Source organism: Callorhinchus milii, unplaced genomic scaffold (assembly GCF_018977255.1).
Source record: "Callorhinchus milii isolate IMCB2004 unplaced genomic scaffold, IMCB_Cmil_1.0 Scaffold5, whole genome shotgun sequence".
In the NCBI taxonomy this organism is placed as follows: domain Eukaryota; kingdom Metazoa; phylum Chordata; class Chondrichthyes; order Chimaeriformes; family Callorhinchidae; genus Callorhinchus; species Callorhinchus milii.
In genome coordinates, this window is record NW_024704746.1 from 6,754,134 (window position 1) to 6,770,159 (window position 16,026).

General features: G+C 42.9%; 1 protein-coding gene across 2 annotated transcripts in view; it reads right to left on the reverse strand.

The window, feature by feature from the left end:
* Positions 1–8,917: 8,917 nt before the first annotated feature.
* Positions 8,918–16,026, reverse strand: part of fam163aa (family with sequence similarity 163 member Aa) — an 82,572-nt gene continuing 75,463 nt past the window's right edge. For both annotated transcript variants that reach the window (XM_042335716.1, XM_007903006.2), the window contains exon 5: positions 8,918–9,418. In XM_042335716.1, coding sequence (XP_042191650.1) covers positions 9,041–9,418 — 378 coding nt within the window. In that variant the 3' untranslated portion in view covers positions 8,918–9,040. The remainder of the gene's footprint in view (positions 9,419–16,026) is intronic.

Consider the following 16,026-nt stretch of genomic DNA (forward strand, 5'->3'; position numbering starts at 1 on the left):
AATGGGGCAGCCAATTGCGCAAGGAAATGTCCTGAAAACAGTCGTAAATTGAGTGACCAAATTATTATTTATTTTAGTTTTTTTTTAAAGAAAGGATTATGGAAAGCAATCCACCAACAACCGGGTTCCTACTTTATGCAAGGTAAACGGAGGCGCGCGGAGTAAGGAAACTTTCCTAAGGTTTCGCCCTGTCCGGGGAGTGAACCCAGGTCCTCTTGCTTGCAAGGCGAGTGCTCTAACCAATACACTACAGGATTGCATCCCAGGATAAAGCGCTTCACAGGAATATACTATCGTAAAGTGCAGAGCCTATGTTTATGGGCGAACGTGGCAGCCAATTTTGCACACAGGAATAGCCCACAAACAGACGTGAAGTCAATGACCAATTTAATCTGGGGGATTGTTGCCCAGGACACTGGAAGAATCTTCTTTCTCTTTTTGAATAGTGCCATAGGATCTTTTAACGTTTACCTGAACAGGGGCCTGGTTTAAGATCTTCTCCGAGGAATGGCACCTCCAAAAATGCAGTGCACAGGCAACTGTCATCTTAGACTATACAAGTCCAAAGTCCCAACACAAGCTTCTGATTCAGAGGAACCTTGGCTCTTGCCAACCTGCGCCAAATACTTTCCGTAATTTGGTAAGCAGGATGCGTCCCTCCAGTGAGAGAGTGCGCATTCCATTCCAACAATCTCTCTCTGGGATTTCCATGTGTAGGTGGGGTGCGTGGCATTCTCAGTTTGGTTTGGATACTCTTAAGCACGGTGATGGGTTTCCATAGGTGTCAGACAGCTGGCTGACCAAAACAAAGGATGAGAGTGCTACTCACTAAGCGGTGCTTACACATAATACCTCATTATCTCCATCAATCTTTAAGCATTAAGGGTGGGAGACCCTATGTGTTGGGTGGTCCTTAGTATGTGTGGATGGGTGTCATGGGGGAGGTTCCCTTGTGTTACAGATTGGAGGAGCAGAAAATGGCTGTTGCGCCTCATACTTTTTTTTCTGTGTAACCATTTAATTTGCTTGTTCTTGGCTTCCTTTATTCTTGAGTTCAATATGGGAAGGATCAATTAAGTTAAACTACACAGCACACCTGAAGGCACTTATGAAGTGACCAACTATAATCGACTTTATTAGGGTGTGGCCTCAATCTGTATTGAATTAACTGATTCCTGTTGAGGAAACCCGAGGGAGTATTACAGAGAGAGAGATGAAAAGCGTGGTTGCATCTGAGTTGAATCATTCATTCTGCTGAGCATTTCTAAGGTAAACTCAGGACATTCTTTTACTCTAGCGTTCATGTTATCTCAAGCAAAATTGGATGGATAATGCAGGATTATAACCATTTCCTTTATTGAGAAATTTAGGTGAAGGGTGGAGATCCACAGTGCAGGAAACTAATGTGTAAAAGAGAAGCAGAGAAGATTAGATAAATCATAAATCATCAAAAGTGTGTGCTGTTTCTTCTGAACCATGTTCTCTGACATCTCAAGGTTGCTAGTGCGAGGCTGATCAAGACTGTTAGCATTAGAACACAGTTACTGGGACCACAGGGATATAATGTGAATGCCTTATCACTGCTGTGCTCTCCAGCTTGGGCCTTTTTATTATTTAACAGTTGCATTGCAAAGAACATCAACGTATGAGAAATTGTACCAAGGTAGGAATTTAAAAGCCTGTAGATTTTAAAGGAGGAAGCAGGAGGAATTTTAATCTGGAGGTACCAATTTGGGAGTCATTGTAGAGGAGGAGTGCATTGGACCTTGATCTCAACATTGTGAAGATGTAGGGTAATAATAATAATCCTTGCATCTGATATAGTGGCTTATGTCTGAGACTTCTCAAAACACTTCACAGAATAGACTGTGAAATAAATTGACTGTAGCAGTCAATTGCACAGCAGTATCCCACAAACAGTCATGGATTGAGTGATCATTATTATTTTTAAGGGATTATTACTCCCCAGAAAAGCGATCTGCCAATCGACTAACAACCAGGTTCCTACTTATTGCTAGGTAAACAGAGGCGTGTGGAGTAAAAACACTTGCCTAACGTTTCTCCCCACCTGGGAATTGATCCCAGGTCCTCTCACTTGCTACTCTACAGGACTCCACAGGATGCAGGCCGAGAGTAGAGGGTTTAATATTTGATGCTTAGAAAGAAAAATATAGGAAATGTCAGAGACGGTAGGAGTAATAAATCTAGAAAGATGCAAAAGATTAAGGGAAGAGAGACCTTGGAGGATGAACAAAAAAAGATTAGCCATTAAGATAACATTGGTCCACAACAAACAATAAACCAATGCTTTTACATATTTTATTATAGATAAGGCAGGCAATGACATAACCCAGTACTTATTAGCTTAACATAATATATGGAGGTACTGATACATATCACATTGGTAGGCAACTAGGCGCAGCCTTAAGTAATAATAATGCCACAAAATGGGATAGATCTTCAGTAAAAATTGGTTAATTGTGCAGTACAATGCTGACAGTATAACTCCCTTTGGAAGTACAAATTAAATAAGTGTTGGCAGAGCTCTGTTTTGAGCTCCGAGTGGGGAGTGGTACAAATGTGAGACAATGCCACTGGAGTGTCAGACAGGTCACTATTTAAATGTCTCACCAAAAAAATGTCCTGGCTTGTGAGAATTTTTCCATTACTTACCGCAAGACTCTCAGCTGTATACTGTTACAAGCGGATAATCATTGCATTTGTTGTAGCGCCTTAACACGTCGTTGAGACGTCTCTAAGCGCTTCACAGAATATACTGTAAAGTGAGTTGACTGTATACTTTGTGGGCGAAACCCGGCAGCCAGTTGTGCACAGCAGTGTCCCACAAACCCACATGGATTGAATGACCAAATTATTACGCGTTTAATTTTGTTTCATTTAACCTGGAGGCAGTTTAATTGCTTTAAATGAAATTCATTTGCTTTATATGAAATGTTAATTTTGAAACTAGGCACCTACCAGGAAAAAAATCAATCTAATGAACTTACAGTAACTGCTTGCATCTAATACCTCAATGTGCTGCTTTCTCCCTTTTTCTCGATCTCTTCCCTTGTGTTATTGTGGTAACCTCACCCTGACTGAGTCAGTGCTCACTTTCTCAGTCACTTAGGCACAACAACACTGCCTCCATTTGAGTTGGGGCTGACCGCTCCCAGCATTTCACGGTTCATTCAGCCAAAATCTCTTAAATTTGGGAAAATATGTATTTGTTTCTTTTTTTTAAAAAAAGACCCTCTTCCTATATTTTTTGTTCCTCTCCTGAAAACATTGAGTCAGGTTTGGACAAGGTTCGAAAGATCAGGCTGGCTTCTGCAGCCTCATTGCTGGTCAATTTTTTTCAAAACCCTTACCTGCTATTACTGTTTGTAGTAAAGAGAGGGAGAATATAAAAATAAATCAAAGAAAAATATATTCTATTAGAATTCCACTTAAATCTCACTGCAACAAAAGGGAGCAGGGAACTGCAAAATCTTTGAAGATATTTTGAAATCGTAATAGTCCTTGCATTTGATATAGCGCCTTATTGCATTGTTGAGGTGCCTTAAAGCTCTTCACAGAATGAACTGTAAAGTGAATTGACTTTTTTTTGTGGGCAAAACACGGCAGCCAATTGTGCCCAGCAGTATCCCACAAACAGTCGTGGATTGAATGACCAAATTTTAAAATTTATTGGAGGGATTATTATCCCCGGAAACTGATGAGGGTTCCTACTTACTGTTAGGTAAACATAGGCGTGTGGAGTAAGGAAATTTGTTTTTGAGTAAGGAAGGTTTCGCCTCATCCAGGAATTGAACCAGGGTCCTCTTGTTTGCAAGACAAATGCTCTAACCACTACGCTATGGGACTCCATGTTTTGTCACTGAATCCTACTGTGGATATTTTCGGGTGAGGAGAGAGATGGAAGGCAGACACCACAGCATTTCAACCATCTATCTCATGCTTCATGTTTTCTGCATTAATGAAATCTAGTGAATTATAGAGACAAATTAAAAGATGTTCAGTTGTTACAAACTTCAGATTCTCCACGAATTGGGCTACTGTTCCACTTGTTATAAGATTATAAGTGTACAGGTTGCAATATAGCAAATTCAAAGCAGTGTCCAAGCAGTTATGCGCACTGAGGTTTGGGTGGGTAAAGGGATATGATATCTGTATAATGGACATAACCAATTTTGCTAAACTGCTGATACTGTGCCTTCGAGTTGATAGATATTCAGTAGTTCCAGAGAGCAGAGCTCGCTCCTTATTTTGCCCTTACCAGACTTTCCAACATCATTACAACAAAACATTATGGTGCAACATTATTGAGTTAGTGACTGGAATTGAAAAATGTTGTATGATTGATAATTGATTGAGCCACAGGAAGGGAAATGGCTTGTAATGTGATGTTAGTTTAGTACTGAGAAATGCAATATAGTGGCTTCAGCGTCTTAAGAAAAGGTCAGACTGGAGTTGGAAAGTGTGGGCTTTTTCTCCTGAGGCATGTTCTCTAACATCTCAAGGCTGATCAAGCCTGTTAGCATTAAAGCATAACACTGGGACCACAGGGATGTAAAGTGAATGCCTTATCACTGCATTACCTTCCAGGTTGTGCCTTTTATATTATTTAACAGTTGCATTGCAAAGCATGTTGAAAGGTGAATCAGTACACAGTGCTACGGGGCTAATGATATTTTCATGTTCGATGTTTAAAATTGAAGAACCTAGGTGAAAGTTAAAATTCAAAGATTAATATTGAAGGACAGTAATGCAGTTCAAAAGGGTAACAAAGAAGAAATCAATCAAGTAATGGTTAGGTGACCTAAAGAAGGGAAATAAATAGGAGGCTCTATTTAGAACTGAGGAAGAACGAGGGGAAATTTCAGATTAATACTGACTGTAAAAATGGTCTACAAAGTAATAATAATCCTTGTATTCGATATAGTGCCTTCTATGTCATTAAGATGTCTCAAAGTGCTTTAGAGAATATATATTGTAAAGTGGATTGACCGTATTTTGTGGGACATCAACGTGAAATGGGACCTTCTGAGCTCTGTGAGTAAGTGAGAGACAGCACTTTTTCTTCACAGGAAATAGAATGGATTTGTTACCCAATGAGATATTCTAATTGTTCTGCAGCAATACTGTCCAGGACCTTCAGACCGGGTGTTGATACATTCAGCAGATCTCGAGCAGGCTTGACTCGCAGCTTGCTGTCAATATATCAGCGGTGCTGACTGCCAGGAAGAGTGGGAGCATAAATAGCATTTACAAACCAATGAACAATGCTGTAATATATGGAATGTCACAAGCAGAAAGTTTAGCGATCGCAGATTATGTGTCTGTTGTCTTGGTAACCTGAGAGCAAGCTCTGCAATGGACAAACTCATTGTCGATTGCAGAGCCATTTCCTTTAGAGCACAGTCTATTCCCAGGTAAAGAGAGAGACTTTTTTTCTTGCTTTGGCCCTACTGTCCTCCTCATTTGTAAGGGGGGGGGCAAAAAGTCCTCTTACTCCCTGTTGCAAAGCAGCCATATGAGACGATGGAGGAGCTGAAACAAGCTGTCAGAGATGCATTTCTCCTCCTCACTCCGTCTAGCTTATGGAAAGGATGGCACTCACTCACATCGATCCTCTGGACGTCTAAGTACAGTTAAACACATGTACTGAATATAATTAAGTACTTCTAAATACAATTATCATCATTCTTCTGCATGTTCTTGTTGTTGGTCAATGCACTGTAGAGAAAAAACACATGCAGTAACAGGACTTTGTGGTTACCCTGTAGTTCTTTTATATCTGGATGAGAGCTACGATACCTGGGCTGACAACAGACAAAGGGCTTGTACTTGTAAGGGTCAAACAATCAGAGTGAGCAAAGGTAAACTGGCTCAGGAATGTGCAACTGGGAAAAATAGAAAGAGGTGGTTAAAGGGAGAGGTACCCCTGGCAGGGTCAACTTCTCAATGACAAAGGTGCCGTATTTACAGTAGCACTGAGGAGTCAGGGAGCACAAAGTCTAATTATTAACTGGTGTTTGGCACAAGAAGACTGGACAAGGCAAATAGAGGAAAATAACGTCACCCTCAACAAGTTAGTCAAGAGAAACTGAGCCTTTCCTCTGAAATTCAAATCAACAGCTCTTGAGACATCTTTCTTCAAGGACCTGACGTAGTGACGAGATGGACCAGGTTAAATTACCAGAGTGGCTGTGGAATCTGTTGATGTGAATGTCCAACAATTAATTACATCAATCTGTGCACAACAAAGGCAAGCAGCCAGACAACCAAATGTTAGTGCTAGCCAATTCCCTTCTGTGACTGACGCTGAGAGATATGTGAGAGAGTGCCTGATGCAAGGGGATGTAATGGATATATGTGAATTACTCTAAACAAAGGCAGTTGGTGTTTTCCTTCAAATAAACTGGAATCGTATCTGCTTGGGAGTAATATTGGTGGTTTGAGGCTTAGGTTGAAACTGAGGTGAGCTGCTTTAAAGCATAGTGACATTTACTATTAGTGGAAAACACGGGAGTTGATCTACACCAGCAACGTCCCACACACAGCAATGTATATCTGAATTTAACCTGTTGAATTAAGATTAGGAAAGAATATTGTCCGGGGCACTGTGAGAACTCCCCGTTCTTCCTTGAAAGAAGAAAGAACTTTCATGTTAGAGTGCTTTTTTCACAATAAAATCTCAAAGAGCTTCACAGGTAAATACTTTCAAATGTAGTGACACTTCTTTTGAAGACAAAACCTGTCAGACACTTGTGCCAATAAGGTCCCGCAAACAGCCAGTTTTCTGGAGGATTGTTGGGCAGGACACTGGGAGAAATTCTTTTCCAGCATCCTGAGATCTTTAATGGCTACTTGAACAGGCAGTTGGGACCTCAATTTAACATTTCATTAGAAGGATGGCACCTCTGCCAGTTCAATGCTCCCTTAAGTGTTTGACTGGATTTGGAGCTTGTCTCAACATGGAGCTTGAACCCACAACCCTCAGACCTGGAAGCAAGTGAGTTAAGTAATCAGACCAGTGCCATGTGATTCACCTAAACCACTAGAACACGTACACAGGATCTCGGTTTAATATTCCCTCCAAAGGATTGAAAATTTTAGATGAGAATAATAATAATCCTTGCATTTGATATAACGCCTTATCACATCGTTGAGACGTCTCAAAGCGCTTCACAGAATATATTGTAAAGTGAATTGACTGTATATTTTTATTAATGATCTGTGAAGGGAGCAGGTGAAACTGGTTATTCCAATGTTCCCAACCAACAATTGGGGAACACTCTTCATGTGAGTCTCTGCTGTGAATAGATATTCAAATCACAAAGGCTTCAGGATTAAGCTTCCATAATCCATATCATTGTATTCTCTGCATGTTCACAAAGATGCCTGAAAAGTTAAATATGAAATTCCCAAGGTCCTCGGTGACATGATACTGTATTTTTTCTTATTCTCATTTCTATTAAAAACTGAATATTCCTATCAAAGCACTAGCACATGCTCACAGCTTCATACACTATGTGTGTGTGTGTTTGGAGAGGGAGGGGAGTTGGTTGTAATTAGTATTTGTTTAACATAGTTTGATTTAACATAGTAAAATGTCTTGTTAATCCCCCATGCTTTTAAAAACTGCCCTGGACTTCAGGAAATAATTCTTCCATTTTGGAGAAATAGTGAGGTGAATAGGGGTAGAATTTAAGCATGTTCCAGTCAGGATAATGAGTAACTTGGATCATGGTTTATATATTGTGTGTGTACTTGTGTGTGCATGGGTGCAGGTCGTGATGTCTCTTGCAGCCTATGTATTCTACAAAACCAATCATCGCCAACATTCGAGTTCTGTAGCTGTTTTTAAACAGTTCATTTTACTCAAAGGTTGCAGAGAGAGTCAGGTAAAGCCAAGCGGGTAGCTGGTTAGGCTGAGTGTATGGAGAATTCCTGAGAATTCCTGGTAATTTAGGATACCAGGGCCATTTGGATTGCACTCCCCTGTCGACTTTGAATGGAGAGGGAAAATTTCCATTTCCTTAGAAAATACCCTCCCTTCCCATGACTGTTAAAATGAAGACTTAACACTGTTAGGACCTCAATATTAATGGACATAGGGCCAAAGTTGGACATGACTCTTAAATATCACACTTTACCCACATCATTCATGTTTGTGTGATGCATGAGCCCGGTGATTTTACACATCCATCTTTCACAATCTACCCAATGGAGAGATGGTGGAGCCAGAGTGTAGCCTACCTTTCTGGGTTCAGGGGGAAATTAATAATATTAATAATCCTTGCATTTGATATAGCATCATATCACATAATTGAGACGTCTCAAGCTTCACGGAATATACTGTAAAGTGAATTGACTGCATTTTGCGGGCGAAACGCAGCAGCCAATTGCGCACAGCGGTGTCCCGCAAGCAATCATGGATTGAGAGACCAAATTATTAATTTAGATTTTTTTAAAAAACAAAATCGAGAGATTATAACTGCTGTCAAGTTATCCAAATTGGGTTTGGTTCACTGGTCGGGCATAGTTAGCACATGACATGCAGTGACTGACTACAATTTAATGAGTTAACACTGATTGACGGTGAGAGGAACAAGCCCAAAAGTCCCACACAACACTGCACTGAACTCCACGATACACTAGGATGCAATGCAACACTCCAGTTGGTACTGACTTGATGTAGCAACCACTTTGTGTTTCTGTGTGTGTGTGTGTGTGTGTCTGTGTTTTTAAAAAATGCTTAAATTCTAGCCCTGTTTGCTAACTATTTTCCTGTTTGAAAACGAACAGCGTGACATTGTTCCAAAACACAATCTGCCTTTGTCGTTGTGTTAAGAGCCCTGTACAAAGGTCATAAAATACATCAACTTTCTGAAATAGTAAAATGCTTCCCATCTTGTTATTTCTTTTGTATTGTTCTAGGACTGTAACTCCAGCTGTGTCTGGAATAGAAAGACACCCCAACCCATTGCTTCAGTCACTTCCCAACACACACACATACCAGTCTGGCTGTCATTCATACTTCAGTACTTATAGCCCTAACGTTCGCAAAGGTGTCCTGGGCAAAGCTTTGCTGGTTCATTGGGAAACTTTGAAGCGTAGACATTTTGATGCCCATCCCTGGCTGTTTGTACCGGGTCGGCGTGTAGGTGACGCGCTCGCCTCCATTGCGCATGTCGTCAGTAGTCCGTATGTAAAAAGGCGAGTGCCGGGGCGAGCAGCCGGGGCAGTGCTTTCTCGTGGCTGTCTGGCTCGGCTCCAGCGGAGAAGTGAACTCGTTGGCTGACCCGTCCACAACATGCACCCCGCACGCATTACATGGGAAGTGCGGATAATTGGGAAAATCAGAGTCTTCCTCCTCATCGTCCGATTCATCTTTCTTGCAGCAATAATACTGAAAAAGAGATGGCCGTGGGTAAGTGGGGGTTGGGGGAATAGGACAGCCTCAATCAGGTTAGCAGATAACACATGAGGTTAGCAGATAACACATCTTAATAGTTCTATCACGTTGGCACCATGGAAGGCATAATAATAATAATAATCCATACATTTGGGATATTGCCATTCATGTCGGGAGGATGTCCCAAGGCACTGTACAATATATGTAAAGTGTAGTGACTGTGTGATTTGTGGGGGAACGTGGCAGCCAATTACACACAGCAGTGTTCAACAAACAACCATGAAGTGACTGACTGATTTATTTGGCGGATTGTTGGCCAGGACACCGGGAGAGAGAGAGGAATTCCCTTCTCTTTTCGAATAGTTCTACGGGATCTTTAACGTCCACCTGAACAGGCAGACAGGCCTCGCTTTAAAATCTCATCCACAGTAAAGAACAGGCAATGTAGAAAGGGTGGAATTTATGGGTTGCATGTGCAGGCACAGGGAAGTAGTCAAATGTAGAAATTTCAGGGAATATGGATGTTCGAGGTTGCCTATATTTCTCTATCTCACCTATGCTGGTGCTCACTGGGTCAGGCTTCTTCCCACTTTGTTCCTCTTAATCCTGCCAAAGCTCTAACAGGTAGAATGGTCCTAGCTGAGCTTGCAAGGCAGTGTTCTCAATAGCAAACTAAGCAGTTTTATCTGGTTAGACTCCAGCAGTATCCCATCGCACCCTCTGGGATCCCCAAGCCTTGCTTCTCACCAACCTGCAGTTGATACTCTCTGGAATTTAATAAGCAAGAGAGAGACGGTGTGAATTCCATTCCAGTCACAGGGAAATGTGTGGGTGGCATTGCATATGTGGATATCTTCCTCCAGTTTGGATGCTCTTAAGCTTTGTGAAGGGTTTCTGATGGGTGTCTGACCAAAAAAAAAACTCACTAAGAGTACTGACCGTATAGAGGGAATTTGCCGCCGAATGTGCCTGGCTTAAATTGAGCTTAATGGTCCATTGACAGATCTGGGTGGACCTTATCAAATCCTACCGCTCCGCCTTCACCCCCGCTAAATCGTCATTCTACTCCAAGACAATCTTGGAGGCCAAGGACAACCCAGGCTCCTCTTCTCCATCACCAACCGACTCCTCCACCCACCCCATTCTCACCTCAAAGGCCAACTGCAAGGCGACACTGGACTTCCTCGAATCCAAAGTTGAGGGGATCCGCTCAGCTGCCTCTGCCCTTCTGTCTACCACACCCTCTCTATCTCCCCCTCCCACCCCGGCCCCTCCCCATCCCTCCCTCCACACCTTCGAACCTGTCGCACACTCCCACTCAGCACCACTTTTACCCGCACAAAACCAACCACCTGCTCCCTCGACTCCATCCCTACCCCTCTCCTTACCTCCCAGCTCCACCTCCTTGCCCCTCTACTCACAGACATCATAAACCTCTCCCTATCCACTGGTACTGTTCCAACCCCATTAAAAATGCCCATCATCACTCCTATCTTTTAAAAAAAACTCTCCCTGCCCCCTTCTCTGCTCTCAAACTACCGCCCCATCTCCAACCTCCCTTTCCTCTGCAAGGTCCTGGAACAAGTTGTTTTTCCCAGCTTCGCTCCTTTCTCTTCTGCAATTCCCTTCACGAACCCCTCCAATCAGGTTTTTGTGTTGCCCGCAGCACAGAAACAGCCCTGGTCAAAGTGACATCTGCGACCAGGGCTCCCTCTGCCTCCTCGTCCTCCTTGACCTCTCTGCTGCCTTCGACACCATCGACCACTCTATCCTCATCCACCGCCTTTCCTCTCACCTCAACCTTCACGGCTCTGTCCTTGATTGGTTCAAATTGTACCTTTCATACTGCCTCCACTTCACCTCCACAAACGGTTTCTCCTCTAGCCCCTGCACCATCTTGTGTGGTGTTCCTCAGGGCTCTGTCCTTGGTCCCCTCTTTAACATCTATATGCTCCCTCTTGGTGACATAATTCGCAGACATGGGGCCAACTTCCACATATATGCGAATGACAGCCAACTGTACCTTTCTGCCTCCACCCTTGACTCCAGGACCACTGCTGTCCTGACAAAATGTCTGTCAAACATCAAGTCCTAGATGAGAGCTAATTTTCTTCAGTTGAACATCAACAAGACCGAGGCTCTCCTGATTGGCTCTCGTCAGCACCTCCACACCTCAGGCGCTGACAGCATCACCATCCACGGTTGCACACTCCACCTCACTAAGCCAGTCCGGAACATTGATCCTCAACTATCTTCTCTTTGACCGAGCCTTCAGCTCCCCTCTCGACTCTCTTCCCCCTTCTCGCTCCCTCCCATCCCTCCCCTCACCCTGACCATTTCCCCCCTCCTCGCTCCCTCCCCTCACCCTGACCATTTCTCCCCTGCTCGGGTCATGACCCAACTGTGCAGCGCCTTGGGACGTCCTCCTGACGTGAAAGGCGCTTTATAAATGGAATATTGTTGTTGTTGTTGTTGTTTCTACCCCACATCCGTGCCATGACCCGCTCTGCCTTCCCCCACCTCTCCATCATCGTCCGGCCCCGCCACTCTCTCACACCGCAAGCCGCCGAAACCCTCATACATGTCCAGGCTTGACTATGCAAACTCCCTGCTTGTCAACTCCCCAACTCCTCCCTCCATAGGCTGCAGATCATCCAGAACTCTGCAGCCCTTGTCCTCTCCCGCACCAGGCTCCGTGACCCTATCACCCCCATCCTCACCCGACCTCACTGGCTTCCCATCACACAGAGGTTATAGTTCAAGATCCTGATCCTCACCTTCAAAGCCCTCCCTGGTCTTGCTCCCCCCTACTTCCGCGACCTCCTAACCCCCTACCATCCTGCCCGCTCCCTCCGCTAATTGGCGGGCGGGCCTTCTGCCCCTCTGGAACTCCATGCCGCAGTCCATCTACCTCACCCCCTCCCTTGCCTTCTCCAAGACCCATCTCAATACCCTCCTCTTTGACCGTGCTTTCGATCACCCTGATTCCTCCCCCCTGCCCTCCACCCTCCCTGATCCCGAACCCCAGCTTGGGTCCGAAACACTGACCGTCTCTTGCCATGGGACGTCCTCCCGACATGAAAGGCGCTTTTCATATGTAATTTTGTTCTTGTTGTTTGTTCTATATCGAACGTGTGGATGGAGGCCATCAGACTTAGAAAGCTCCAGGCCTCACTCCTTGTCACTCTTGGGACATAAATATATTTTACCTCAAACCAAATATCTCTCTCCAAGTCCAGCTACATCTTGTTGCTACAATACCAAGGATGCCTCCCAGCGCCAGGGAACAAAAATGTGTTTTTCGTCCAGAGCTCTGAGTATATGAATCATTGGTTGCCATCAACGACACGATGCATAGAGTAACACTGGCGTTACAGAAATAATGACAAGGCATTGAGGTCAGAGCTGAATTTTATTATTAATATTTATTATTTATTTCCTTTTCTTTACGGCATGGCTCCGGCTAATATAAAATGTTCCCTGTATGTGAGGTGACAATAATTGTAGAGTCCTGTAGCTCAGTGGTTGGAGCACTCGCCTTGCAAGCGAGACACCTGGGTTCAATTCCAGGCACGGCGAAACCTTGGGCAAGTTTCGTTACTTCACAGGCCTGATAATAATCCCTCCAAAACAATAATAAATTGGTTATTTTCAATCCACGACTGTTTGTGGGACCCTGCTGTGCTCAATTGGCCGCGGTTCGCCCACAAATATACAGTCAATTCACTTTACAGCATATTCTGTGAAGCTCTTTGAGATATCGAGAAGACGTGAAAAGCGCTATATCAAATGCAAGGATTTTTATTATTATTATATAATGGTGAGAATGCTGGCATGTTATGCCATGCTCTGACAGAATTTGAAATGTGTGACCAGCCTGCCCGAACTCCTTCCCTCCTGGAGCGCTGACCTACTGATATTACCCATGATGGGCGAAAGACGAAAGTCGTGGGAGGTGGAATTCAAGACTCTGTTCTCCTGCCCTTGCCTGGTGCTCAAAAGCAATTAGTGTTATTCAGCAATGTCCCTGTGAGAGAATGTCTTGAAGCGTTTCATTACAAATTAGAATATTTGAAAAGAAGTGAATGTATTTAGATCAAGTAATTGAGTCCTCTATGCAACAATAAGATGAGTAGTCAATGAACTAGAATTTCATGAGGTTAATTTGCATGCGGGAGGGACACTGGGAAGAATTTTCCTATTCCTTGAAATACAACACAAATTTACATTTGTATAGCACCTTTCACGTCGAGAGGACATCCCACGGATTGGCTGGGGCCGGGAGCCGAAGGTAGCGAGGAAGGGAAAGATGATCGAAAGTGCGGTCAAAGATAATAAAATACAATTAGTGGCACAGAATCTTTAAATGTCAACCTGAAGGTGGAAGGGAGTTCGATTTAATGGAAAGAGCCCTGTGGAGCAAAGTCCAGTTCTACTGAATTCCAAAGTGAAGGCAGAGGGATCATTAGAGAGATCATTAAAAGGTGAAAAGCCTTAAAACTGAATCCAAGACAGCTAGAACTGATGTCAAAAAGCATCTTGTCACACACACAGTTGTGAACATGCGGGATGCTCATCTCCAAAAAGCTGTAGAGATGGAATCATTAGGGATAATACTATTAATAATAATCCTTCCATTTGATATAGTGATATAGCGCCTTATCACTTCTTTTAGACGTCTCAAAGCGTTTCACGGAATATATTGTAAAGTGGATTGACTATGTAATTTGTGGGCGAAATGCGGCAGTCAATTGAGCACAGCAGTGTCCCACAAATATTCGTTGATTGAGTGACCAACTTTTTTCTTGAGGGATTATTGCCCCCGGAAAGCGATCTGCCAATTGACTAACAACCGGGTTCCTACTTACTGCTAGGTAAACAGAGGCGTGTGGAGTAAGGAAACTTACCTAAGGTTTTGCCTCACTCTTGACCAAATATTGTTGTTTGTTTTAAAGAGTATAGTGACACGGTTGACATTAGGATTAAAAGATCCAACAAACTGATGGAACAGGCTCAGTTGGCTGAATTCTCTTACGTTGCTATGATTCTCCCAAGTTACAGAAGACATTATCACAGATAGACCACTATCTCAATGAGGCGGAGCTGAATGCAAACTTGTCAAAATTAGGAAAAGGTTACATTATTAAAAATAGCAAAAGCTTTTCCTACATGTCACTGAGGGAACAAAGAGCCATGACCAATCCATCTGGAGAACTGTTGGTCTTTCAGAGACATCATATTCCTGAATAATCTGTGCTATCAATGACTAAATTATTCATGTCTGTGCAGAACATTGAGGGAAATCTCATAATGTAACTAATTTAAACACTCACTGCAGATCCTGTGAGTTTAGTGAGCTGACAGATTCATTCAGAAAAGACAAAATGAACTGTGGAATGTCAGATGCTTCCTTGAGAGAGACTGTTTAGAAAGCAAGTCCTGTTTTTAGACTAAGTGGGAAAGATACACAAGACAGCAGAAACTATAAAAATTCAGATGCAATGAGGTGAAAACAGAACTGCTCACTCAGTGGTCAAAGGGATTAAGAATTCATCAGATGGGAAATAAGAAATACAATCAGTCAGACAAAGAGGCGGTAATGAGACAATTGAGTGGGCTGTATGGAAAACAGCAGAGACAAAAAGATTGCCTGGCTTTTACGAAAATAAGCAAAAGATATGACAAAAATCCATTGGAAGATAGAAATCTCCAAACAGCAAAATCAATTACATGCCCCTGTCAGCCTGGCTCATTGGTAAGCACTCTTCCCTCTGGTTCAGAAGGTTGTGGGTTCAAGCCCCACATCGGGACTTGGAATCACATAGTCTAAGTTGGCACTCCAATGCAGGGCTGGGGGTGTGCTCCATCGTTGGAGGTACTGCGTTGAACACGCAGCCCAGATCTCGGTTTATCATCGCATCCAATGCAGTTCTCCCCCCAGCACTGTACTGAAGTATAAGCCAAGACTGACTGCATTACCTCGGAACAAATTTACAAAAGATTATTGCATTGAGTAAAACTTGTAACGAGTCGGAGGCAAAACGATTAAATTATCTGAAGTAGGTGGACCAGGAAGAGGAAGCTGTGTTAATGTGATACAGAAGAAAACCAACTACAAATTGTCACTCGGAGGCTGTTTTTTTTTAAAAAAAATGTTTTTAAATTGGTCACTCAATTCAGGACTTCTTTTTTGACACTGCTGAGCACAATTGGTTGCTGCCTTTTGCTGACATAATGCCCGTTACAGTATATTCTGTAGACATCTTGAAAATGTGATAAGGCATTATATCCAATACCAAATTAATATTAGTAACCAAGGGTGAATTTAGCGTTTGAATTTAATTGCTGAATAAAACTGCAGAATACTGTATTATGAATTTGCTTTACCCCAGGACTTAAACAGTGCCGTCAAATGAATACTTCATATTTCTAGTTCCAGAGGAAATGATGGTAATTTGCTCATGTAACATAATGTTAGTAAGTTTGATGTATCATCTAGCAGCTGAAACTCCATGAAGCAAATTCCAAGCTGTGCATGTTTAATGGTACAAATTATTTCCTTTGGCATTGATTCTGCCATGGAACTGGATCATATCAGCCAT